The sequence below is a fragment of the Xiphophorus hellerii genome, chromosome 18 (genome assembly GCF_003331165.1).
Source record: "Xiphophorus hellerii strain 12219 chromosome 18, Xiphophorus_hellerii-4.1, whole genome shotgun sequence".
Taxonomy (NCBI): Eukaryota; Metazoa; Chordata; class Actinopteri; order Cyprinodontiformes; family Poeciliidae; genus Xiphophorus; species Xiphophorus hellerii.
The window spans coordinates 30528166-30555900 of record NC_045689.1 but is presented as its reverse complement, the minus strand read 5'-3'; the positions used below and the strand labels follow the sequence as shown (position 1 = coordinate 30555900).

Below are 27735 nucleotides of genomic sequence, written 5' to 3'. Positions count from 1 at the left end.
GGCCAGTCAAGCTGTCAGCAGGCTGGCTAACAACACAAGATCATAGTACTATTAATGAAGCTCCCACCACCAGCATTTATATTTGTTCCAAAGAAACAGTGATTGTAAAGATCAAGGATATGTAAGAATTGTTCAAATATCAGAGTTGGCTAAACACTAAAAGCTATTGATGCAAAAGTTGGGATCTGATATGCTCCTTCGTACTAGTGACAACGCAAAAGCTAATTTTGCCAATTTCTACAATTACAGTTGATTCTCTCCAATTTGTTTTGACAAAGACTAAAACCATTGCCTTTAAAAAGCAGCGGAAGTCCCAACATAAAGTTAATAATCGAATAAATAGGGTTACAGGATTACCAAGTGGACCGTCGAGATGTCACAATCTCCACTATTTTAATATTTCTCTTAGTGTGGTGTAATTTATTGAGATACTTTTTAGAAAATGTTTGACAAATATTGTTTTAAAGGACAGATTTTGGAGGTTTTGCATCTATTTGTGAACACACAGAAAGAGTGTTTAATATTTTTTTATTTTTGGCATTATGACCACATAAAACAGACATACATGAAAACTACAATATAGTGAAACTCACTACGCCTAATAATGCTACACTTTTTTAAAAACAAGCCCGTGAATGCTAACTGTGAAAAAAATGTTTGCTAAAATTTCGGGAGGAGCTTAAATACTGGGCAGTAGCAAATGGTACACTGGACCTAGCTAGATGAGGTAACTGATTGCAGGTGTGAGTAGTTGGCACAGGAGCTAGCTGAAGGGTGGAGAGAAGGTGGTATATAAGATATTCTGGGAATACGAAAGGGAGGAAACACCAGGGAGCTGAAAATACTTCTAATACTAAAGAAAACCTGACAAACTAGAAGAGGGAAAAACCTAAACGAACCTAAACAGAAACAAGGCTGATCTAACAAAAATAAGAACAAAGTAACATAGAGTTAGAGTAACTAGAAGGACTAAACAAAGAAATAACCTAATTAGAATCCCTAAAGAAAGATGGACATACAGTAGATTCAGACAAAAAGACCAAGTAAACCTAAAGTGACAAAATAAAAAACACTAGACACACTACGGGGGGAGCTAGAAGGACTTAAAAAATAACCTAACTGGGATTACTAAAGGAAGATGGGCATAGATGTAGACATAACAGAACTAAACCTAAGGTAGCAAGACAAGAAAACTCGACACACTACAAGGAAGCTGAAATAAGGAAAGCCAGAAACAAGACAATACTAACAGGAATAATTTACATCAAAATATTAAAACTAAAATGACCATGAAGGGCTAAACTAAAGTGAACTAAAACATAATGATAAATAACATGAAAAGCAAAAGCAAACTCCAAAGCCCCCCAAGTTCTGACATCTTTTTCATTTTTAGAATAGTCGTGCGACAATAAAGCCAAAAAATACAATAAAGTCACAATTACATGAGGATAAAGTCCCAATATTAATATAGTGAAGTTGTAATAATATAAAACAAAGTTGCAATAATACAAGAATAAAGTCATATTACCCAAATAAAGTTATAATATTCAGTCAAGTCCAGTTAGTTAGTACAGCACATTTCAACAACAAGGCACTTCAAAGGTTTTTACACCTTACAACATAATAACCAAACAGTAACCAATTAAGCAGCAATAAACATTACATTTAGTCAAACACCATCATCGAAATCATTAAGCGAATATACATCACATATATTGATCAATGTTGAAGCTATTAAGAATCAAAGGCAACTCTAAACAGGTGGGTTTTTAGCTTTGATTTAAAGGAACTCAGTGTTCCAACAGTTTTGCAGTTTTCTGGATGTTTGTTCCAGATTAGTGAAGCATAAAAACTAAATGCTGTTTGTCTCTGTTCGGTTCTGGTTCTTAATCTTTTGACATGTTGACATCAGTAGCAAAACTTTGAAACAATTGTCCAAATGACTGTTTATGTTAAAGAAACAAAAAAACACATAGTTGACGAACTAGTTACATCAGATCTTGATAACCCTGTTAAAGTTTTTTCCTCATAAAAAGACTTCATTGTAATTGTACATATTTTCTTGGTAATATGGTGTCTTTACTCCTATAATCTAATGATTTTATTCTTGTAATATTATGGCTTTATTCTCATAATATTGTGACAATTCCCATTACTTGAAAAAAAAAGCTGCTTAGTCTGGCTCAAATCCTCCGTTATAAGATTCATTTTCGTGGAATGATGTGACATATTGCCTTGTCCTGGAAGACTGGATGTATCATTGCCCCCTTTTTATTGACCCTCCGATTTACAGAAAATACCAACTGTATTTCCATGAAACAGAGCAGAAATTTTAATTCAAACTGTACATAAAACAAAATCTATACGCTCCTTTAAAACACTGTAGACCAGGATAAATGGCTCTCTGCAAAGTCGATTCATGGCGGCTATGATACAGTAAAAGTTAAGGCATGTCAATACCGTTTATGATTCAGCTTGTTTGTCATCCGCCATGTAGCAGAAAAGCAGAGCCAGATAAATTCACTTTGTTCTGTGGCTGCATATTAAGCTCTAAGCGCTGCCAAAACGTTGGCATCCGCTCAAGTCTTCGCCTAATTGCATTATATACAGACGCAGACCGAGCATGGAAGCCGCTCGAGATATCCTTCAGGCCACTAAAACGGTTAAGATAAAGTGGAGCGGCTGAGATATTAATCCACCATTCTGACCTTCCTATCGTTACCCATACATACCGCGACAGATATTACAACTTCCTGCTCGAGTATTGATCATGTTTTATTAACTGAAGAATGACCCGGTACGAACATAAATTCTAATAGACAAATGTGAGTGCGAGAGAATCTGCACTCAGGAAAGTGGAACATAACTTATGATTCTGAGAGGGTTGGCTACGCCGCTATACCACACAATAAATAGAAAAGGAGGAAGTGACTTTCATAAAAGACAAGAGAAAGTTTTTTTTTTTTTTTACGTTTTAGAACAGAGAATATCTAAAAGAAAAGGTCAGTCCCGACGTATGAAAAACCATGCAAATCAAACCGAAGCCTTTATATTTGTCTTTATTTCTGACACACAGTAAGAGAAAAATTCCCCCCCATCCCTTTTTTCAAACCCGGCTCCTCTTAATCCAGGTATTTATGAAATTCCTTCTTTACGATGATGACACACGCTGAAAGCAGAGTACACACCTCAGATCTGACAACCCTTCTGTAGTCGGGGTGAATCTTCACAAAGGCTGAACATACTGCTGCAGGCAGCAGGCGCCTTAAATAGAAGAAGAAATTCAAATGTTCTGACACAATATCTGCCACTTGAGTTTCCTGTAGGTTTTATTTCGCTCAGCAATACGTGATCGAGTTCGGGGGGCGGGGGGGAATAAACACTTTTTTATTGTTGTTTGATGCTCAACGAGTAGGTGTTGTGTTGTTATAGGAACTGCTACTAGTCAGATGATGATGCTACAAATTACTCATCAACAGTTGCTAATTATGGTGCTAGGAGAAGTCATCGAGTGTCACACCGACATGTATACTGGTACTTTTGGATACTGGGGGAAACGTGTCACGTTGCAGTTGGAAGGTAAATTGCTTTGAAGATAGCGGCGGCAAGAAAATAATACAGAAAAGAAAGGAGTAGGTAGCATGAAGGGATGGCGGGTAGAGAGAATGAATGAAAGGTGAGAGGTAATCTAAAGCAGCAGACACACCAGAATAAGAAAGCAGCTCCTCTAAGTAGGGCTGCAGGGACCTGTCGTCCCGCCTGATCAGGATGAGATGGAAACAGAGTGATGGCAACACGCTGTAACTATGGCGACTGTCGAACGTCGTTACGATAAAAATACATAGCACAGGTACCTTTCTTATTTAAGCAAAGCGCAAGGGAGGTTGTCAGGCAAGATGTGAGTCACGCTAAAACTCTGACATCTTAAGTAATTAGGAGGTGTACGAGATTAAATTAACTGCAAAATAAGTGGTTTGTTTTGGAAAAAAGGATTAAAATAAAAACTGTTTTACAGAGGTGAACATCTTTTGAATAAATAGATACAAATTCCATTGGATACTACCTTTTGGATTTTTTCTACCTATTATGGGTGTAGTCAGACCTGACACATTTGTTATACTTTAAACAGATAAAAATGTTGGTCCAAGTTCTGGTCCAAACAAACTCTGGTGCAAAGATACAGCAAAAATACCTGTGTCAACTACAGGAAATATACGACTTTTTGGACTTCATGAGCTGGGCAATAACGTAAAAATGAGTCCTTCAGTGTGGCTAACACTACTACTGCCTGTAGTGACTGTAACGAAATAATAAAGTTCAGTTTTGGTCCAGACCACACAAGCAAACCAAAGGAGTTTTTTGATGTGAATACACCCTAAGTTACACTAATAGAAGAATGTAAGTTATATTCTCCACATCAAAGTAAACAGACATGCTGGTAAAGCTAGATAAAAAGAAAGACTTCTGATATCTGAAGAAAAATAATAGCATACTGGAAGTACATGCTCTGGTCAGAAGAAACCAAAATTGGCATTGGAGAACAATGAGACGTATGGAGGAAAAACCAACATTGCACATTATCAACACTATGACACACGGTGGTGGCAGCATCAAGGTGGCTGCATGGGGCAAAATATTTAATTAGGCTTTAAAGAATTCTTAGCTTAAATATTAGACTAGACTTAGACTTATTTTATTGTCAATGCACAAAGAAACATAAGTGAAATTGGCAATGAAATGTCATTGCTTGGCCACCGGAGAACACACAAAAACACAAGTGTGCCTACATAATATACAAATAATAATATATTGCTAAATATATATAACTAAGTATTTCAAGCAGTCTCAGACAGTCTTAGTGATTGGATTGTTGAGCAATCTGATGGGCAGTAGGAGACAACTATTTCTGAGTCTGACTGTTCAAAGGTTTGGTACTAAGCTCTAAATTTTAGTCAAACTACAAGACTTCTATTTAAAAATACTCACAGCCAAAATCCCAACACAGCAAATGAATCAAATCAAATGATTCAATGAATCAAGTTCATTGCTTTTATATTCATTTTGAGCTCAGCTGCAAGGACACATTGGGATTTTTTGTACATGCATTTTCTCAAACTAAATATTTGTGGTGTATTATGTGGAGCGGGTGAGATTATACAAAAAGAATGTATAAGACGGTTAAAATATCTCTTTATCTCAAATGCAGTTTGTAACATTTTGCATTCAAATATTTGAAATGAATTTCCAACAGTGTATAATCCATGTATACTCTAGAGTCACATGATACAAGCAACTCCTAACTGAGAATCTGGAATATCTTAGGAAATCAAATCGCCAGAAACTGTTTTATCACTGGTAGTGAAAAACCTTTTGGTTTTGAGCTAAATAAAATTGTAGAAATTTTTTTCGTTAAATGGCTTTTTTCAGTAATGAGTCCCAGTCTACGACGGTGTCAAACATACGACGGCCAGACAATCACTCAGACTGAAAGATGCTGACAAATCATGAAGATGGAGCGCAGCACAGACTTCACTAATGGGAGGACATGCCGGTTAGAGAAGAACATAAAAACTCTTACCTGGGGCTAAAGGAGCGTCTTCGGCCTGAGCCAGCTGAAGCAGAACCATTATTACGATGGGGGTCGTCCCCAACCAGGCGCCACGCATCACGGTGCTCACTGTCCTGGCATCACTTGACGTAAAACTGGGAAAAGGAAAAACAAAACGGCTGAGTGTTGTTTACAAAGTTTTATGGAGCTTTAAAATAACATGAAAACATTTTATTTATATGGCATTTGATCAAATTAACTTCCACAAGAGTTTCTCAAATATGTCTGATTATTCAGCTGTTATGAGAAATTGGATAAGATTACAGAGATTTGAACGTTCAATGGACTGATAAAGCAACACTGAAAATGTTTGGACATTTAGACCAGAACTATGTCTGGCATGTGCAAAACTAGGGCAAGCCCAACATGATAATTGATCAATAATGATGTGGGTTTGTTTTTTTTCTATGGCAGGAGGTGCCCATCTTGATCATGTGTCATGGATTCCCAGAAAACTCAGGTCATAAAGAAAAATGCATCAACTTCCGTCAGTGATCACCGGACTTCTAAACAAGGCAATGATGCCAATCACACCAACCAGGGTTTGGTTGACAAATGTAATGTCATAAGCTGCATTTCCATTGACCATATAATTGCACGAATTGGAATCACGAAAAAAAATTTGCTTAATGGAAGCCCACCAATTTTCAAAGAAATTCTCACTTTTATATGAAAAGCTTTTGAGATATGATGAGGTGCTTTTTGAGGTGTATCAAAATTAGAGTATTTCACTAAGCTGCAATGGAAAAGTTTTCCTCACATCGCACAAGTCACATCATAAACAAGCGGATGTTACTGCTGGCAGAAAAGATGAAGAAGACGACAGGAAGTGATAGGAGCATCATTTCGCAGCCTGTTTTAATGACTTATCGCGTGAACAAACTTATTCAGCTGAGATTTTCATTTTGCTTCTCACTTAATGAAGACACCACAATTGCGAAACTGTTTTTCCAACATTAGCGGAATATCAACAAAGCTTTACGCATGTTTGTAATGAAAACGCGTCTATGGAGAGCTGGAACATTGGAGTTCTCAAGAACCAAATTTAAAATCAGGTTGAATAATCTTTGGTGGGATTTAGGGAAGACAGTTGTATCACAAAAGTGATCAAATATCAGTGAGCAAGAGAAAAAAGATTCCAAACAAGAGATGAAAGAAGTTTTTAAACCTTTAGGGAAGTCTTAAAAGCTAAAGAGGCTGCACAAAGAACTATAGCTGAGGGTGAAACAATGTTAATAAATAAATTCAAGCTAAGCCAACTTCTGTTGCTGAATAAATAAATGGTTTTGTTATTTAAAGATTATTTGTTTAGTGTCTTATGAAGTGAGAGAGCTGAATACTTCAGATTTTTGCTCTATGTGTTTTATTTTTGCTTGTCTTAGCTCTTCTCATCAGCAGTAGGAATTCCCTTCCAAACCACCGTCATCTGTTCTGATAATATTAGGCCTGCAACTCCAGCAGGCAGGGATTGAAACATTAAACGCACAACAAATTCCCCTCACACTGATATCAGACAAGAGAGACAAAAGCATCTGAGTTTAGTGGTGTGTGTGTGTGTGGGTGTGTGTGTGTGTGTGTGTGAGTGAGACAATGCCACCGTGCAGTCATCACCTGCACACGGTGACAGAGACCGTCTGCTGCGGGAAAATAAATCGGAGGATTCTCTGGATCAGCCATCTGTGGAGCAACCTGTTCACCCTTGTTTGATTACATCCAGCGGGCCCGACAGCCCCGACATCTATACGTCTCCCGCGCTCTCTCTCTTGTCTCTCCGTGTCTCACTCTCTTCAGACTTCCCTCTTCCCCCAAACACAGCTTTGCAATGTGACTTACTCTTTGCAGCCCTTTCCTCAGGCATGACGCACTCCTCGAATTGGCTATGCTTCACCTCAAATATGATGGACTTGCTTCGTCATGAATACCAAGGCAGCGACACAATGACTGAGCCTACGCCAGGCTTCCATCTTCACATTTAGCATTTAGCGTAGCTCCTTCAGGGCTAAAAGGAGCAACACGTGCATTCATGAAAAGGAAATAAATTATTATATTGCTGTATTTCTTGACATAGACCACAGAGTCGAATGCCTAGGGGGCTAACTGCTGAAAAGAGCTCCACTTTGAAACTTATATAGTTAACATTTCTAACATGTTAACTTCAACTGGCGTTGAGCTAAGTAATGCTAGCGGGTAGTTTTGTTGCTGTTAGAAGCAACAAAACCATGTTATCATGTTATCTGTAACTTCTAATACATCAGTTGCACGGTTTGTGCTTTCCACCTGAATTAGCTGAGGCTAATTTTAGCTTTAGCGTTTAGAAACAGTTTGAAGCTGATGTTAGAACAGTCTTACATGAGTTTACATGCTGAATGGTTGTTTAATAGTATTTCTTCTGTGAATAGAAGGTGAAATCATACCACCTCAAAAATGAACTATTTCTTTTTTTAAAACTCAAATATCTTTTTATCAGGCCCATCACTAGTTATAGTTTGGGTCCTGCTGTTGTTCAGAATCAGTGTAAAGTTAAGTGTCAGGAAGGAGTTGAAGTGCAGCAGAGAGCAAGGGGGAAAGTATAAGCAGTCCATACACAAGCATGATTGACAGCACTAAGCCCCTCCTCCTGGCTCTGATTGGTTGTTTCTGGCAGAGATTATATCTATGCATTTGAAAGAAGAACTATATAAACAAGGAGGCAGAGGAGCTCTTTTTTTCCATTTTATACTGTCACAACATGATGACGGTTTTAACAAATATGCAAAAAGGTTTTTTTTTGTAAAAGTTACATACTGCAGCTTAAAATGGGGATTTTTTTTTTTTACAACTTTGTAAGTTGTGAAGCTTACAACAAGGTAACATTATAAAACAGTGCTAAGCATTGAATTTCTCTTAAGCCAAAAAGGCCCATGGGAAAAGCTGCAGCAGATCACAGTTCAGGTAGCACAATTTGTTGACAGGACAACTATTAACCACACTCTATAAACCTGGGCTTTATGTAAGAAGAAAGTTGCTACTAAAAGAACACGTGAGAAATGTTCTTTACAGTTTTCTTAAAGTCATGTAAGAGGCACAGCAAACACAAAATAGGGGCTGTGCTCAAATGAAACTGAAATGAAAACACTATTACCATGAACACATCATCCCCCTGGTGAAACACGCAGGTCTCTTAGATAGGGATAGGAAAACTGGTCAGAGTTAATGGGAAGATGGATGGAAACTAAACCTGAAAACAATTTGAGACATGATGGAAGTTCACCTTCCAGCACAATGCAGAAACGATGCAGATGAAAGCATCTTCATACCTAGTTAAAACGTAGACCTTAATCTAACTGATAACCTGATATTCACAAGACGGTATCTATAGAACACTGACCTATTGGGCAAAAGGAACGAGCAACCAAAACTTGCAACTTTAGTTGCAGTGAAAAGTAGTTCTTCAATGTATTGATCCAGGCAGCGCTGAATACAATGCATGCTGTTCAGATTTTATACCGTCCTTCAACTGCACAAGTATGCATGATTCTTTGTTTTTCACATAAAGTGACAAAAAATATATAAATATATAATGACGGCATTGTTAAAGATGAACAAACGTTAAAGGGCTATGAAGGTAAAGGTACTGTATGTTCCTCAACTAACAACCAGCTCAGGGTTTCGTGTCTCCTTCCTTCTTATCTTGTTCACCTTCCTTTTGTAATAGCATTGCTAGGAGAAGGAAGCCATATTCATAGCAATTTGCATTTGCTACATCGCTATCTGCAGATGCAGGGTGGCCACTTTACGACCCCTTTCAACTCCTGGTTTCACAATTAGCTGAACTGTGGAAAGGGAAAAATCAGATCTCAGCTAAGGGGACCTCACTGCTGCGTGTGCGTTATCACCTCGTTGCTCCGGTGTCACAGCACGGCAAAGGAATTATGGGTTGCATTCGCACAATTTACATGCAAATATGATGAGAATATTAGGTAATACTTGATAAAGTCCCTGTTACACCAGAAGATTCCAAGACATTCATTTGAAAGACTATCCTGGTGGTGAAATAGGTTTTCCTGATGATGATGTCTGATAAACACTGTGGCGTTCTTTGCAGGCAATCTGATAAACACCCAATTACTAGTAGGGACTTGAGCGAGACAAGCGGGCGCCAGGGGTCTTTGGCATTGGAATTCGGGTTACATGGCAGTGAGGTGGCCTTTTCAACCCCGACGCAAGTGTGGAGCTAAACCCATAATTCGCAGCATCATAGTGTGCCATTTGATTAATGAACAGAAAGATTAGAGATAGAGGAAGATCTATCCTCACCCTCCCTGCTGGAAACCACAAACACTTATGTGAAGATGCCTGACAATCCAATCAATGACTATTTCTCTCTCCTCATTATTCAACCCGCTTGCATCAAAAGAAAGGAGATGTTTTACAATACTTGTTTCTTCTAAGTTCACTACCAATTGAGCTGGAGAGGACTGAAAGGCCCTCATTGTCTCTCCTTATCTGACTTGATGACCGCTGAATGGATTCAAGCCAATTAATCAGTCGGTGACAAGAAGCATTGCTGCTGGCTCAGTGACCAACTCCCTCAATCGACCATCAGCACAACAGTCACTGTCCACAAATTGATTTCTGAACACTTAGTAACCCGGGGAAAGGCCGTGCAGAATGTGGTTTTTCACTGGGACTTTTCAGCACAAACCGATGTCTTAAACCCACCTACATAGGGATGCTACGTCTTCACCAGTGCAGATCTACAAATACTCTTTTCTGGCGAAGAAGTAAAATTGTTTTACATGTTTCACTATCTTTACTATCATGCTGCTTTGAGGGCACCTTAAGGGAAAGTTAATTGGAGTTCATATTACCTCTGAGGCCTCCACTCTAATCACTGCTTTATTGTGTTTTTCTTTCTCTCTTTCTTCTCTGCCCCTGATGCACAATGCACAGCCTTATTAACAACCTAAATGGAAGGGGAAGTTGAAACTAAAGGGGAACGCAAATCGGGAGTGCAGTGATGCGTCACGTCAATTAATGCACCTCAGTAGGCTCCTTTAGCATGCGTTGGACACGTGGTGGTGAAATGCAGCAAAAAACAGACAGACGAATAGTTGCTTCTGAACAGGGCAGGATTGAGAAGAATCACTTGCTGCTGATATGCAACCACATGCTGCTGATATGGCTTGTTTAAATAACAAAAATATTATGGGAATATTTGCGCCACAGATATGGGTTGCCCCCAATGGTCCTTTCAATTTCTCTCAGAGTTTGGAAGACTTAGAAATGTCCTTGGTCTCGATTTGAGTATTTGAGTAGAATGTCAGAAACTCAGTAGGTTGAGCTGATTGTTTGAAATGTCACTTTTATTTACAATAAAAACTAAAAGAACACGTTAAAAAGACATTTTAATGTACTACTGTAATCTATTGCTGTTTAGCCCTATGTTCCATGCAACTGGAGTAAAATCAGATCTCTCCAGGACTTTCTCTGGCATCTCATTAAAATAACTAAAAAATTTACATTTTACACTCTTCATGTTATAACGTTATTCTCTCATCTAAAACATACATGGAGTGTTGCTTTGATTCTTTCATGAATGTTTGAGAAATCCTTTAATCTCCAGTGACAACAATTCAATTGTGCAAAACGCCTGAGTGGACCTAGTTCCGCCTTTGAGACGCAGCTGCTCCTTGGAGCTGCAGCTTCTAAGCTTCAGCTTCACAGAGCAGACATCCCCGCAACTCCCCCACTCGGCTCCTTCAGACTAGCCAGCAGCAATTAGCAAATACTTGGTGGAACTGCGCATCTGCTGAGCTCATTAAACGAGCTACTTCTCAGTGTAACACTGGTAAAATTATGTTAAAGGGTTAATTGAGGAGCGATGATGTGATGACCTCCTGAAGGAGGAGTTTCAGAAAGAGCAGGGGTTTTTAAAGAGACAGCGACCCAATTTCAAGGCGTTAAATTAGGAAGCGAAATATATTAGTCTTTAAATCAAGACGAAATAAATACTTGTGTAGAGTTGCTTTGAAACCATAATTAATGGCACATTGACCAACATATTTGATGGGCATTGATAATTCAAACGATGGCACTTGACAAAATGTGATTTCATAAGTTCATGGAAATATTGGGAATGTAAAACAATCTTGTTTCTATGAACCTGTCAAGACTGATACGTGTAACTCTTCTCTGCACATTAACAAAATGAAGGGAAGCTTGTCTGTGTGCAGAGACCCCCATAAATCTCATTAAGTCTGTTGTGTTGAGCTGTTTCTGTGACATATTATGATATATCGCTGCTCTGTCTCTAAACCATTCTCTCCTTTATGTCACTGTGGCAACTCCGTCCTCATAAAAGTCACAAAATTGGATGAAGTAGTACATGTTGAAAGTATGCACCTTCACTTGATTAAAGTAAAAGGATTAACATGCTGGGTATCTGAGTTGATCTGTGTGGAAGGTGGATGATGTTCCACTGGATTGTCCTTCCCTGTTTGTTTGAGTCACATCTCTTGTGTCTCTTTAAGCCTTCAGAACAATCATCCAGACTCCAGCAAAGAGCTATACTTTATATTCAGGTTCAGGGAGTAAAATATCTCTAGCCATTAGGACGCCCCGCAGTTGACAGACATAATAAAACATGCATCATGCTCTACAGCGCTATATAAGTTCAGTCCATTTACCATTTACAGGGGATGATGAGCTTTGCTACCTTAGCTCCTGTAGCTCGCTACGGGCTGGTAAGCATAATTGTTTTTAAATGGTGCAAACTTTCACTTACATTTTTAGGATTTGTGAAAGATTGAAAATTGCAGAAATGTAACACTGAAAAATATTTCTGCATTCAATACTGGAAATATGTGGCAGTCCCTCGAAAATACCTGGAAGTCACATTCAATTTTGAATTACAAATTACAAGATTGGTTTTTATTTGAGAAAACATAAAGTAGCGCATAAGTGAAAGGAAAAGAATACATGGCGACAATACAAGGAGTAACGGTGATTCAAATGGCAAAAACATTCGCATGAGTGCTGCTGATTGGCAGAGGAAGAATGAAGTAGTCATTGTGAACCAATCAGATGCAGACTTGCACTTCACACACAATGTAGTTTACATTTTTTATCAGCTGAACTGGTGACAGTTTGGCCAATTTAAATAAGACTATATTGCTTTAGTTTTATACTTATTTATTAACCAGTTGCAACTGAACGATGTGTCATAAATATCCAAATGTCAAAAGCATCCATTGTGTTTTGTAGTTTTTTACAATGTTGAAATATTTTTTATCCACAATTATACGTTGTTAATTTGTTTGGTGTCTTGCTTCATATCGTCGCACAGCAGTATTTGAATAGTTGAGATTAGTCAGTGCTTCCTGTTTGTAATTCTTTCTGTTAAGTGTCCATTTATTTAATCATATATAAGTTTCATTAACCAGGGATCTAAAATGCTTTTACAAATTTAAAAAGCTAAAGTTTGTTTTCATGCTAGTTATCTATATTTGTAATATTGGAAGTCAGATGCTAATTTGTTGCTAGTCACAATAAATAATTACTTTTTAAAAGTAACCTGTGTTACACTGCATGGCAATATAGCAACTTTATTATAACGATGAGTCATAATAAGGCTTTATAATATGGAAAAGTTCAAGATGTTTGGATACTTTTAAAAAGTATTAAAATAAAGGGAGAAAAAACCCCAGCAATAACGTGTATTATTAAAGCTCAAAGCTATTTATTGTTAACTTGATCACACAAAGTCTCCTGTCAGTCATTTATCTTCTTATGAGTGTGATCTGTGTTAAATTAAAAGCCAAATCCATGGCTTGCATCTTCTGTGCTGTGGCGGTGATGGATTGGGCCGCAGCCTGCATGTTTGACCCGTCTACAATGACAGGCCCGAGTGTCTCCCATCAACATGTCACCGCTGACTGCTGCTGTTTTATGTCAATAAATCCCCAAATGTATAATAGCACAATTCCACAAAAACAGATTCCTAGTTTATGTTTTAATTGTATTTTACATAAATCAATAAATTGTTTTATCAATAAACCACACATATATATCTGTTTTCTACACAAAAGAAGATGTGTAAATTTAATAGAGTCCAGTATTTTCTTATATATAAGCATGACTGAGATCACCGTCCCTTTTAAAGATCCAGTCTGAGAGCAGCATGGAGCTCACATTAACAGTTTCCTCAAAGCTGAGGCTTTTGCGTCAACCCCCTCCTCTCCCCTCTCCCCCCCGTGTGTCTGAGCCATTTTTCCAGGGCCGGCTTCATTTGGAAGGCTTACAACGCAATTTGTCTGCAGTGATTGGGTCTGCCTGAGCGGGAACAAAGGCTGACCGCCTGGCTGCCGTGTCCTTTTGTGTCCCATATGTCAGAAGTCTGCCACACATTCAAAGCAGCAACTGCCAAGAGCACAACAGTCATTATCGGCTGTAAAATCGCTTTCATTATCCTGCTGCAATCATAACTCTAATTACAAAAGTTGCTTTGTAAGCAGGTAGATTATGCAATGTTAATTACGCGTGCACAATGGGGCAAGCACATGTTTAAATGCCATTTGCTGTTGTTCCACATACAAAAGTGTTACATGATTTAACACTCTGCCATATGCGCGCCGAGTGGGTCCCTGGGCGCCTGGTTTTAAGCCTTCATTCGGCAATCACTAGCCGTTAATAATATCTCATTAGCCAAAGGTGAAAAATGTCACCTTTATATGTCACCAGATTACAGTGCCAGTTAAAGTGTTCATATCACTGAAACTTTTCCACACACTCAATTGTAATGACTTTATTTCCTCCAGCAGTACCCTGAGCTTAACTCCATCCATCTTTCAACCAACTCTGACCATGAAGGAGAGCTTCTCCACAGAATGATACTGCCACCACCGAGTTTTACCATGGGGACTGTGTTTAGTGTTGGTTTCTTTGGTCCGTCTTACTCGTTTGCCATGTCTCCTGGATGTTGTGTGGTGAGCTAAATTACTGTAGGTTTTCTTTTTTCCACTCTTACCAAAAAGGCTAGATTCATTAGTTCATCAGTTCATAACTAATAACATTTCCATCAACAGATTCTCCCACCTGAGCTTTAGAGACCTGAAACACCTCCTGAGCTGCTATGTACGGTGGCCCAGAAAGGTTAACAAATGCAAAAGTCACATCAGTTAAAAAAACAAAAACACCAAAAAGCCACGAGGCAACAGCAAAACCCCACAACACAACAGAAAAAAACCCATAAACACCAAAAGGTCACAAGACAACAGGAACAAACTAACTCTAAAAGCCTACAGGCAACAGCAAAAAATCACAATGCCACAGAAAAAAGCCACAACACAACACCCCATGAAACAACAGCAACAGCAAAACAACACTACACAACACTACACCAAATGTCACAACAGTATAAAACCATGACAAAACAGCAAAAAGCCAAAAGGCAACAGCTAAAGCCACATCGGAATCGGAAGTTATGAAAAACTGCATTTTGTTGACCCTTCTGTCCCACCACACTTATGGGGCCTCTTGGCTGCTTTTCTTAACAGGCCTCAGCTCAGATGAATGGGCATATCGTAGGTTTGATGTTGTGCTGTATTGCAGTTGTTAGATGGTGAATTGACACTGGATTTACAACATCAGTAAGATGTAACTGAGTTTGTTTTCTCTCCAACTTATGGGCAGGTATTTACACTGCATATTAAAAGTAATTTTTTATGCTCTTTCTTGGGAGCAGTTGCATGATGAACAGTAAAATCCTTAATCACAAACAGAAGTCATAAACATGACTTCCAGAAAGCTCCTTCACTATTTACTTGTTTTTACTTTTCATTTTCTTTAATCACTGTACAGCTGCACCTTACCAACTCATTTCGGCAAGTTAAATCTACAGAATATTGTCTCTACATCTCTGTCACAGACTGAAGCGTCTATTTGGCTGTAGAAAGCAGCACAGCGGGGCCTGCCAACTTGTAAAAAAGCTGGACCCACGGGGCAATAAAAAGTGACATCAGCAATGGGAAAGTTAATAGTGTGTTTCAGATGCACTTTCCAGGGGACGGAAGAGGTAGGGGTTTCATTCACTCCGAGCGACAGTGGTCGGCGATTTCCCTCCCGCCTCCCGTATGGCCTCATAAATTTCCACCTGCTCCGCGCTACAACTTGTAAATGCATCAAGGCTTCCACCGGGGCACAGTGTGGCTTTTGTGTATCCGCCGCCTTCCCAGTCTGGATAAAGATCGTGGCGAGCGATTGTTTTCCCGTCTACTCGACTTGATGTCTGATTGCAATCATACTGCAGTTTGGGTTGTGGGAAGTTTCTGACTTTTGGATGTGTTAAGCTGTTTTAGACTTTACAAGTCTTTGCCTCACTTTGTAGGGCTAGCTTCTGCACAGCTGTCATAGAACGCCTGGAGCTGGATAAACAGAATTTACAACCACACAGGCACAGATAAGACAACACGACTGTGGGAGTGGGTTTGAAACTGGGCCACCGGCACATCAGCTGCCGTTTCCACGCTAAGCGTTTCACTTCTTGTGTAAATCCAGCTTGCTTTTTAAGAGTGTCACTGGCAGGTTATAATGTTCTGTCTTTACAAGCAAACTGACAATTTTGTGTGAAAAGGAATATAATTTTTCACAAATATGAGCTTAAGATAATGTACTCTATTATACAGCTGCACAAAACTTGCATTTCTCAAGTCCCACGTAAGGAGTTAGTCTGAAGGGTTTTCTATTAAAGGAAACGCTATGTTGTTGAATTGTCTAATTTTAGGGGGAAATTCTACAAATCCCCTCAAGTCAGAATTGGTTTCCTCTAACAATGAGCAATCAAAGCAGTAAGTGAAAAAATGGACCAAACAAAGGCTCTTTGGCAGAGTTAATAACTGCAAGTGAGGAATAAGGCAGACACATTCTTCAAGTGAATAACGACACCACTCAGAAGTGGTACAGAAGAGATTTTCCAGCAATCACGTGATTAATCCGATGGTTATGGCAGAGGAAAACTTATCACACGAAAGAACTACCCACATAGCCAAACTGGAGCTGGTGCTAATAAATAAAATCCTCCTCTAGTAGAAGTGAAAGAGATTTAGAGAAAACCCTGACAGGTCTATTTCTTTTAGTAACTAACTTTGCTCTTTTAGGGGAGAAGTCTGAATGCACAATTAAAATCTGAGGTGGACCAAAGAAGCAAACTCTGCTCTGCTTAAAAGCCCAACTCTGGATTGCATTGTATATGTGAATACTAATTGCACTGGAAACTACTCCAAAAGCTGGAAATGGACTACAGCGCAAGGCATTCTGGGTAAATGCAACCAAAACAAAAGTGTAAGCCTAGCGCTAGCAGGGGAAATAGCTTGAAGTCTTTTACCAAAGACAAAAGAGAACTCCAACAACCGCTAAAATCTGACACCACTTCATTTTTGTTTACATTAGTGAAGAAGAAAGTTGCGCTCAGAGTCTTCTTCAGAGGGTTTTGTGTCATTTCCTTCAGTAGTTCTCGGTGCAGCGCCACCATGGGCGAAGGGGGGAAACACATATTTCAAAGGGTTTAGTTGGTTTGACACAGTGCAGTATGAAAGCGAACTGCACCAGATGAAAATGTAACAAATGTTGCAACTTTGGTCCGAACTGTCAGGTGTGAAAACATCTGCATTCTTCCTTTGATTTAGGAGTTTGATGGAATACGGCACAAAGGAGTTTCTGTACCTGTAACTTCTGTAACCCTGAATCGCCTCACAGATGGTTAAAGTTCAAATTCACAGCTCAACTACTATTAGGCAGGAAGTACACTTTTGTCCTTAAAGCTGCTGTGTTAGAAGCTTTAAAGGAGCTCAACAAGGGTCAGAGCATCTCCAACGCGTATGAGACGTTCCTGCTTTGAAGTAGTCAAAAGTGATCTGAGGATGAAACGGGCGACTCGGTCACAGAGTCATGGGAAGTCAAGGCTCGTTGATACAGATGTATAGTGAAGGCTGCTCTGTCACCAACAAATAAGCTCCTATACTTGTATTTTCTGAATAAGCACATTCTCTATTGAGAGAAATGTGTCAGAATACACACACTGAATTGCAGTATGTTGAGCACACACACAAACCAGTCTGCCATCAACAGACAAAAGGCAGTTGGGTCTGATTAATCATCTTCATTTTACATCACAGGGGCTGTGAGGTTAAAATAGAAAAGCTCCGACGACAAGGAGCGACAACAGTGTGATTTAGATGATGTAAAAATTGTGTGTGGCACATGTACCTGGGGACGTAACAAAAAAAAAACAGAAAAAAAAAAACAGGATCCACTACATACAGAAGGTGAGCCAGCAGAGGCAGCTGGATGCTTTGAGCAATGTTCTGCTGGGAAACCTTGAGTCCTGCCATTCAAGTGGATCTTACTTTGACTGCACACCATAGATATTCATTCATGGTCATTTCTGTAGGGTATGGCCTCTTTCAATAACATAATGCCACAAAGCAAAGCAAAAAAACCCAAAAAAACAGTTCTAGGCTCCAAAGGGGCGCAACAACGTGTCCGATGTGCTGAATTGGCCTCTGGCTTCCAGAACGAGGGGATCTGTTCCTAACGTCTTGGTGCCAGGAACTGCAGCACACCATTAGGGATTTAGGGCTGTTTTGGCATGAAAAACTCTCCCTAACGAAGTTAGGGAGGTGGTCATAATTTAATAGCTAGACATTATATTCAAAATAGCATTAGAAGAATGCAAAAACTCAATTTGTCTTGCGATTTGGAAATGGTGGGGCCAGTAAGCTCGAGTGAAATAAATAACATCAATATTTACCTAAAATATGACAGAGTGTCCATACAGCCTATCAAAGCATAAAACAAGTCATTTAATGAATTTATGTAGCATGAGTTATGTTTTTACATTCCACTGAAACCATATTTCTTTCTCATTAGGTGTCAAACCAATAATTTATAGGTTTGCTTTCTAATCAGCTTTAACCGAAAATGAAACTGAGCAAAATCAGGGATATTTGATTTTTGTAAAAGGAGAGAAGCAATCTACAGGAACTTAAGCCAACTGGGATTTTTTTTTTACAAAGCTCGACATCTGCTGCTACTTCATCCAGCCCTTCTGCCTGTTTACTTCTGATGAGTGATTCTGTGTGAGTTTCATCCAGCTAACAGGATCCACTTCAGTGCTGCTTTTACAGCTTTCCGTTTGCACCTTGTTCTGAACAGACACTGCCCACTTTTTCCCTGTAGCGCTTCAAAAAAAAAAAAGATAGACTCAACTATCAGTGAACACAGCTGTTTACATTTTTTCGTTCCATTCAGAGTCTTTCAACTGCAATTTTGTTAATGAGGAATGTCGAGTCCAGGCTATTGGTGTAGCATATTTCATCAGCAAGGCAGTTCGAAGTGCTCTGCAGGATAAAAACATATTACAGTAACCAATTATGAAACAAGCAACAAATATTATGTTTTGTCAAATTCTATCATCAAAATCATCAAGAATAATCATCATTAAATGTATTGATCAATGTTCCAGCTGCTAATAATTAACAGCAACTCTAAACAGGTCAGGTTTTAGCCTTGATTAAAAAGAAGTCAGTGGTTCAGCATTTTTTGCAGTTTTCCAGATGTTTGCTCCAGATTTGTGGTGCATAGAAGCTGAATGCTGCTTCTCCGTATTTAGTTTTGGTTCTGGGGATGCAGAGCAGAACCAGAACCAGAACCAGAACCAGACGACCCGAGTGGTCTGGAAGGACGATACAACAACATCAGGTTTTTAATGTATTTTGATGCTAAGGCAATGATTTATAAACTAAATCAATGAATGATTTAGCTTATATCTTCCTGGTTTTAGTCAGAACGCCAGCAGCAGCGTTCTGGATCAACTGCAGCTGAAAGATTTTTTAGGCAGACCTGTGAAAACACTGATTACTGTTGCAGTAATCAATGTGATTAAAGATAACAGATAAAAGCATGGATGAGTTTCTCTACATCTGGCTGAGACATTAATCCTTTAATCCTGGAAATGTTTTTCAGGTGATAGAAGTCTGACTAACTGTCTTCCTATAACTCTGAAGGTCTGAACCTGGAGTCCATCACTACACCTAATCTCTAGTTTCTAGCTGTAATAACTGAAGCTGTGTGCTTTAGATCATTCCTCTTTAGGTTCAATGATAATAACTTCATTTTTGTTTGCTTAGCTGGAGAAGGTTTAGGCACATCCACACACTGACCTGCTCTAAGCATTTGTTCAATGCTTGGATGGTTTCAGAGTCACCTGGTGACATCGTAATGTAAAGCTGTATCATCTGCGTAGTTATGGCAACTAATTTCACTGTCACTAGTGGTAGCATATTAAATAGGACGAATCCCAGGATTGAACCTTGGGTTACCATTCTTCCATTTTTTTTTCTTAGATACAAAAAACTAATTATCTGACTTTCTTAACTTTTCCATTACTTCAATTCGGGTTTTTTTCTTTCTCATATTTTAAATCTAATTGTTGCTTCCAATCACTTTAGAGGTGTATTGTGGCATTTACTGTAGGTTTCACAATATTTTTTTTATATCATTTTTTGAGGTTTTTAACTATGCCCCTTAAAGATACTCTCAATTTTAAATGAGAAAAAAAACAAAAACAAATGCATGATAAGGCTGTTGTCTTAATTTAGACGTAATGGAACCTTCAGTGGAACATTTGCCACAAAACTTCAGCAGATGAATCCGCACATACACCACACTAATGTGCTAAACACATACCGCACGTTTCAAACTAACCGCTGAACAAACATCTGTGAGCAGAAAACCGTTTTAAGTGATAAACTGTGCTTCTCTCCCTCTCATTTAAAATCTGATCTGTGAAAATAACACACCGTTTTCCCTCTCTCCCACTAACATTCAAACCCCTGGCCGTTACAAACCGCCGCTGTAGACTTTCATGCTCCACAACACAGCAGCCAAAGATCAAATGTGTGATCTGAGACATGAAAACTATAGAGAAGATAACCCGCAACAGTGATCGTTGCAGAGTGGGAGAGAGAAAACAGGTAGATAATGAAAACACAGCGGGTTTGAAGGTTTGAAGTGTCTCGTTCGCTGACAGACAGAAGCGCTGGTCCTGAACGCGTCCGTGGTTCAACAAGCCTCCGACACGGCCGGCTCTTCTCCTTGAGACTGTCAGCCTTCAGCAGAGCACATCATCTCTCCATGAGGATTTCATCACATTAGCCTAAGCTGGGCGCACAGATAGCAGCGGCAGCAGCAGCTACATAGCGTATGATCCACAGACAGGCTCGCAATCACCAATTAGAGCTATCACACACACTGTAATTAGCAAGAGCCCCTGATTTCAGCATGTGTAAAATGTATTCCTATTATCCACATCACAAATACGCACATTCATCTAATTACCTAGCATAGTACATGAGTGTAATTAAAGTTAATACATTATGATACTCCAAAATCCAGAGATTACAATGCTGCAAGGTTCCAGTTAATTAAGAGTATTCACACATTGACAACCAGGGATCCCAGCCTCCATCTCCCACAGCCAATTAAAATTCAGGGTCAAAATGAAAGAGAGAGAGAGAGAGAGAAAAAAAGTTTCTTTAGTTGTTCACGTTTCCCTGCAAGAATACAAATGTGTTAAAGGAAGAACTATTCCTGCAAAAATGTTACTTTTTTTTAACACATTGAGATCACAGAAGCTAAATAAAACAAGAACTCCAACACCGGCGGAATAAGAGTTTATGAAAAGCTCAAAGACTTTGTTGTTTTCTTTGGTTGTTTCATTACATTTTGGCCTTTGTCATTTATGACAAGGCAGTTATACAGGAACAGTTAGTTTATAATCCAGGTGTAAATCAAAAGGTACAGCCTCTAAAGATGTAGCCAATGTCCTGCTACCCCAAAATTCTGTTCTTCTCAGAAAATTTGAAAATTTCAAAAGACCAATAAAAATGTTATGTGATTGTATACGACCTTCACATGACAGCTGAGTGGAAAAAATTCACTGACATTCTCCACAAGGACGGTAAGCCCCAGGTTGCTGTATCCAAGCACGTTAATGGAAAGTTGAGTGGAAGGAAAAAGTGTTGCAGAAAAAGATACACAACACTGTGGCACAACAATGCAGCTAAACTAAAGGGTGTAATCAAAATGACATGGGCCACCGTTCCATGCTGCACAGATGCAAACCTTTTTTTTGGAGAACTTTCGGAGAAACTAAGTTTAGGAATTATTAAACTTGATTGTGCTGTAGACCACAATCAGATTCAACAGAAATATATTCTATGTGAAATTACTCTATCAAGTATTATATATAAATTTCACTTTTTTGAAATGAATTAGTGAAATAAATCAGTATTTCACTTATATTCTAAATTACTGAGCTGCATCTCTAATGAAAATAAGGATCTACATAAATTATAGGCTGACTTTTTTTTTTTTACAGTATCTTGTACACTTACAAAATTGAACACATGCAGTGAAAGATCAGGGCATTATTAATCTTACATAACAGTGTTACAATACAACTATGTACCTGGACATGCTGAAGATGGATTTCTGAAGTTCAAACCAAGCAGAGTGGGAAAAGAAGAGGATTCAAGTAACTTTTAATGCAAGGATTCAAGTGGATTCTCTTGGGAACACAACATTCCCTTGGATTTAAAGAGAAAGACAGGGAACAGTTTAAATATCCAGTGAGCTGCTGTTGTGTGAAAGAGAAAGCCTTGTTGATTTCAGAGGTCAGAGGTAAATGAAAAGACTGGTTTGAAATGAGAGAGAAGCAAGGAGAATAAATCACTCACTGCAACCAAGGCATGTGGAATACAAACGTGAAGCTGATTGGCTACAGCAGCACAAGACCACATGAGGTGCCACTCCTGTTGGGCCAGAACAGGAAGCTGATGATACAATCCTCACTCAGAATGTCCCAGTAGAAAGGTCAACGCATGGATGCTTGAGAAAGTTTGTTTTCTCTAAGCTGTGATGGATTAAAGTAGATCTGATGACCAAAGATGATGCAAATTGAAGTGCTAAAATACAAGCTAGCACAATGCTAATAAGCTTTACTATGTTTTTATTGACAAATCAAAAACCAAAACACTGAAAAAAATAATTTACTTTAAATTAAAAAAAATACACAACTCTCAATTTATATCCCATTTGAAAGTGTTTACGTTGAAACAATAAAAGCTTTTGTGAGATTTCAAGCTGATATTTTATCCAATATCATGACTTTGGTAACAAAATATGAGTTAATAACTACAACTCAGGAAGAAGGCAGATGCATTCATCTAGTGATTACTGACACCAGTACATACCGGTGTATATGCAAATATTCTTGTTTTAAACATTTTGAAATTGTAACAGTTCCCAGTTACAAATAAAATAACTTTTTTTATGTTTTTTTACTTTTTTTGTTTTTTTTAGCTTTTATTGATTCCCAGATTAGCCACAGTTCATAATAATGCCTGGATCTAACTTCTGCTTTCGAGATATTAAAGGCATTTTCCAGATGTTTTCTGCTGTCCATCTATTGGTTCAAAATAACTACAATGATCTTAATTGCAACAATCTATCTCAGATTAAAAAGGTGCTGGATCACTGGTTGGTTTTCTGAGAGATTGTTACTGACAAGCTGAGAAGAAGCACGTGTAGAATCATATAATGGGAGTATTGTCAGCTCTACTGAGCACTACACGCTCCTCTCTCTGCCACCGTCTCATTTATCTTGCACAGTTGCAACTGGAAGGATTTTTCATGCAACAATTCAAACACAAAAACATTCAGCAAGCTGAGGTCTCCAAGCCATTGTCCTTCCCCCGCCGTCCCACTACCTGACCTAGAGCCATGTCCTGCAGCCATTAATAATCCAGATATCCTTCTGTTCCATGAAGAGTCTCTCAGATTTTCAATAAAAAATTGAAAGTCCGTCTCCGGTACTTTCTGACCCAGTCTTGACATTTTATCTCGTGGAAGCTACTCAGCCATGCTTTTCCCAGTGACCTGTGTCAAGAAAATCCGAGCTCATCCCACTTCCCCATGCTGGAGATTTTAGTTTAACAGTAATAATAAATAAAGTTTTCTTTAAAATGAATCACTCAAGTGACATCTAGGCCCAACAGTATACTTAAGTGTCAATAAAATAAATCTGGTTATGTGTGTTGTTTTTGTCTCCAGCAAACTTTGCTTTAATTCTACTTTTTTCTATCTAGTCATAAGAAATCATAGTCAGTCAGAGAGAGTCATTAAACAGGAAAAGCAGGTTTCCTGGAAAAAGAGGAAGTTTCCAGCCTGCAGATTTATAAAAATAGCTGAGACTATTCCTTATCTCAAAGGTTAAAGTTTTAAAGAATGAAATCTAAACATTTTGAGTAATTGGATAAGATTCAAAGTAAAATACTTATATTAATATTGGTTTACTTGTAATAATACTTACACTTACATTTGTGGGAACACTTACAAGAAAAACAAGTAACTGTAACTTTAGTATTAAATAATTAGAATCATGTATTATTCTTGGTTTCATTTTAGAAAACATCTGTAATAACTCACATTAGGATTATAATAAGAGTAATTAATAAGTTATAAAATTATAAATGAATGATAAATCAGAGAAGCTAAAGAAAATAAATGTGATAAATGTGATTTTGACATTGAACTTGAAATGGTGTAAAAGGTGTAACTGCAATTAAACATCACTGATATGTTGGAGATAGATGGTAGGTGAAAGGTGAAACGTTTCAGAGAAAATGTCGTGCAGGCAATGGACACAGGAGGTTGAGCAACCCTGAGACATTAGCACAGACATCAGGAAATGTCTGTAAGACAGTGATGGATATGAGATCATCTGTCTAAGCAGACAGCAAACGCACCAGGGGGGTGGATAAACCCTATAAAAGGTGGGTGCAAAAGAGGAACCTTTGGTTGGATCCTCCGGGCAGCTTCGAGCCAAGATCGAGATGGACAAAGAACTCTGCAGCTGAAGAAGAGCCGGGGCCACGGAGCCGAGGACTGTCCTGCGCATGGGGACCAACCCGTCAGGCCCACAACCTGTGGCTTCGAATCGCACTTCTCTCATCGGCTGGGTTCAGACCCCAAAGACAAAGATGAAGACAAAGACAAAGGCAAAGACAAAGAAGAAGAACTGGTGCCTTTTTTCCTGCCAGCACCAAGTCCTGTGTGACCTCACCATCCATGCGGAGAGGAGGCTCATCAGACCTGCGGAGATCCTGGCCTTCATCGATCGGCGTCTTCCTCCTGCTGCAGCACCTTCTTCATCATCATCAGGCCAGGTCTGGGGTTCGAAACGCCAAACTCCGTCCGTCTCTCTCAAAGGTTCCCTTTTTTAGTTCTCAGTATCAGCAGTAGGGAAAGATAGACTAGATGATTGATTTTACTTATTTGATTATTTCTGCTACTGAATTAAGCTGTACTGACCCTTGCAAAAATGCCTTACTAATAAAATATTTAGCATAAAGAAAATCTAAAAGATGTTGTGGACATTCAGTTAATGAGTCACCTTAAAGTTCTTTGATGGTTGTAAAATAGCTATGATGTTTGATTCTGGAGAGGAAAAAGTTTAAAATGTTTTTAGGTTGCTGGTAGCCCAAATGTAAAACATCATCCTTGGGACTCGCCCGAGTCACTAAAACCTACCTGGTTCAATAACAAATGCAAGTTGTAAAATAGAGAACGAGCGACCGTTAACAGGTGTGCTCTGTGAAACTAGTTGGCTGTAGGCTGCTCAGTCTGGCTAATTCACAGGGGGAAGAAGGGTGGGACACCTGGATGTTGGCCGTCAGAATCCAGGCGAATCGGTTCTCGAAACCAGCTTAAACAGAGTTTACTTCAGTTCTGGACAGGGTAAATCCCAGCAGATTTAGGAAACTCAATTAACCCGTTAGAAGGAGAGCTGGTAGCACATCTCCCCTCTCAGAAGAGGAAGTAGAGAGTGAGAGAGTAGAGAAAGGAGGGGGGGGGGTGTTGCGCAACAACACCTGCTCATGATTTTAAACACCTGCTCTCTGCACCCCATGTATTTCTAGGATGTTCAAGATCTTTGACAGTGGCTGCACTCAGGAGAAAAACAGATTTTTTATTTTTTCATTTGCTATGTTTGCTTATATTTATTGAATTTAGGTATTTGCAACAGTTTCATGTTCAGTAAGGCCTTTCTTGTTTTCAAAAAGCCTAAAGCTTCATTACAGTTGGAGATATTTATTTTCTAATAGCGATTTTTAATAAAATTGTGTTTAAACTGGACAATTTTATTCCACAATTAATATAGAACTAATCATATTTTACAGAAATAAAATTTGTTTCGCAATTTATCTAATATTTGATGTTAAATCAAATCTACAGTTAGAACTATTTAACATGAAACATGATTTGTTTCTCTCCTAAATCCTAATGTCATTTGAACTACTTGTTAATAAAACTGGCATGTCTGAACTGCTTTTAGAAACCATCCTTTGCTTCACACTATAGGTGATGAGGAGAAAGTTGTTAGAGTTTCAGACAGAAATGGAAGGAAACAGGTTAACTAACAGTGTTTTCATATCTGATATTCTGGGAGAAGTTTTTCGACTGGAGACCAAAATTGCAACATTTGTTACATTTTCAGCGGGTGTGGTTCGACTTCACTCTGCACTGTGTCAAACAAACTTAAACCTGTTCCCGTCCTTGCCTGTGGTGGCGCTGCACTAAGAACCACTGAAAGAAATCCCATAAAAACCACTGAAGAAACCAATGAGCATAACTTTCTACTTCATGAAATGTAAACAAAAACAGAGTGGTTGTGGTTGGTTTCAGTGGTTGTACGATTTCTCTTTTGACTTTGCCAAAAGACTGCAAACCATTTTGCTAGAGACATGCATTTGCTTTGGTTTTATTTACCCAGAATGCCCTGCGGTATAGCTCACATTCTGCTTTTGGAGCGTTTTCTGGTCTGCTTGGTCTCTGGTTCACTTCAACCGAACTGAGACCTAAGTTTTAGACCAGAGTTTGATTTTTTTTGTACAAATCAGAGTTCAATTGCGCATTCACACGTCCCCAAACAAACAGGACTTTCTTGGCAAACGAACTGTTGGATTAAGGCGGTCTAAATAGAACTGATGTGAAATCACTAACTTTAGTTGATGGTGATCTACTTAACAACATTTAAACATATTATTAGGCCACCTGTTGGTAGTTGCATGTTTGATCATCTAAAGCCTGAAAATATATACTTGTTAGTGGGAGTCAGAAGGTAAACCAGTGGAATCAATGTAATTAGTTCCATATGTTTCTCGATAAATAAATACATAAAATGTTTATTTATTGATTCCATGCAGTAAAGGTAAGAGTAAATGAGATAAGACGCATAGGTAAAATGAGCTGGAGCGGTATTACAGATGATTTATTATCAGACACTAGGCAACATAATGCTGTTACCAATATTATAGAGGACATGTTTTAAATTCTTTTACAATTTTTCAATTTTCTCAACTTACCAATATTTTATGACCAAAAGAAGTCTGTTTTTAGGTAACTTTCCACGTGATTACATCTTTTTGAATTATTCTGTAAAGCATCTCTGCTTAATGCATTGCTGTAATTTTGGAGAAAGATAAAATGAATGTTTCCAGTAAGTTCTTTCAAGACAAAGTGATGAAAAAAAGCAATAAAAAGCACTCAAAAAACACAGACAACAAACAAGGAAGAGCGGGTCTTTCTATTTATGGAGCTCATTACATTTAGAAAGAGGAGGATAATGTTTGCCTCATAGCACAGAATAATTACTCTGACAGAGGTCTAATGTTGTCCAGACGGGCTAAATAGAAGCAATATCAGGGAGGAAAAACAGGAAACAATTTTAATGGATCAATAAGGTAGATAAGCTTTGATCTTTTCTACCCCCAAAGGCTGAAAAACGTCTACTCCTGCTCTAGATTCTGTTATTTTCCTGCAGTGTGAAGATTAGAAAATTCTTGCAATATACAAATTAAGGTTACACTAATTAGAGCTAAATCATCCTTTTTTTATTTCTTACATCAGCCACAAAATTTAAACTGATGGATCCTTAATTTTAGTTTAGTAACAAACTGGACATCAGTAATGACACAGCCAGATGTTTAAAGAAGCAGCTTTATGAGAAATGTGCTTTTTTGAGCCTT

The 27735-nt window shown here is 38.5% G+C and overlaps 1 protein-coding gene across 2 annotated transcripts in view; it reads right to left on the bottom strand.

The window, feature by feature from the left end:
- robo1 (roundabout, axon guidance receptor, homolog 1 (Drosophila)) overlaps window positions 1-27735 on the bottom strand; it is a 362874-nt gene that overhangs the window by 312904 nt on the left and 22235 nt on the right. For both annotated transcript variants that reach the window (XM_032590627.1, XM_032590626.1), the window contains exon 2: window positions 5579-5703. In XM_032590627.1, the coding sequence (XP_032446518.1) occupies window positions 5579-5666 (88 nt within the window). In that variant the 5' untranslated portion in view covers window positions 5667-5703. The remainder of the gene's footprint in view (window positions 1-5578; window positions 5704-27735) is intronic.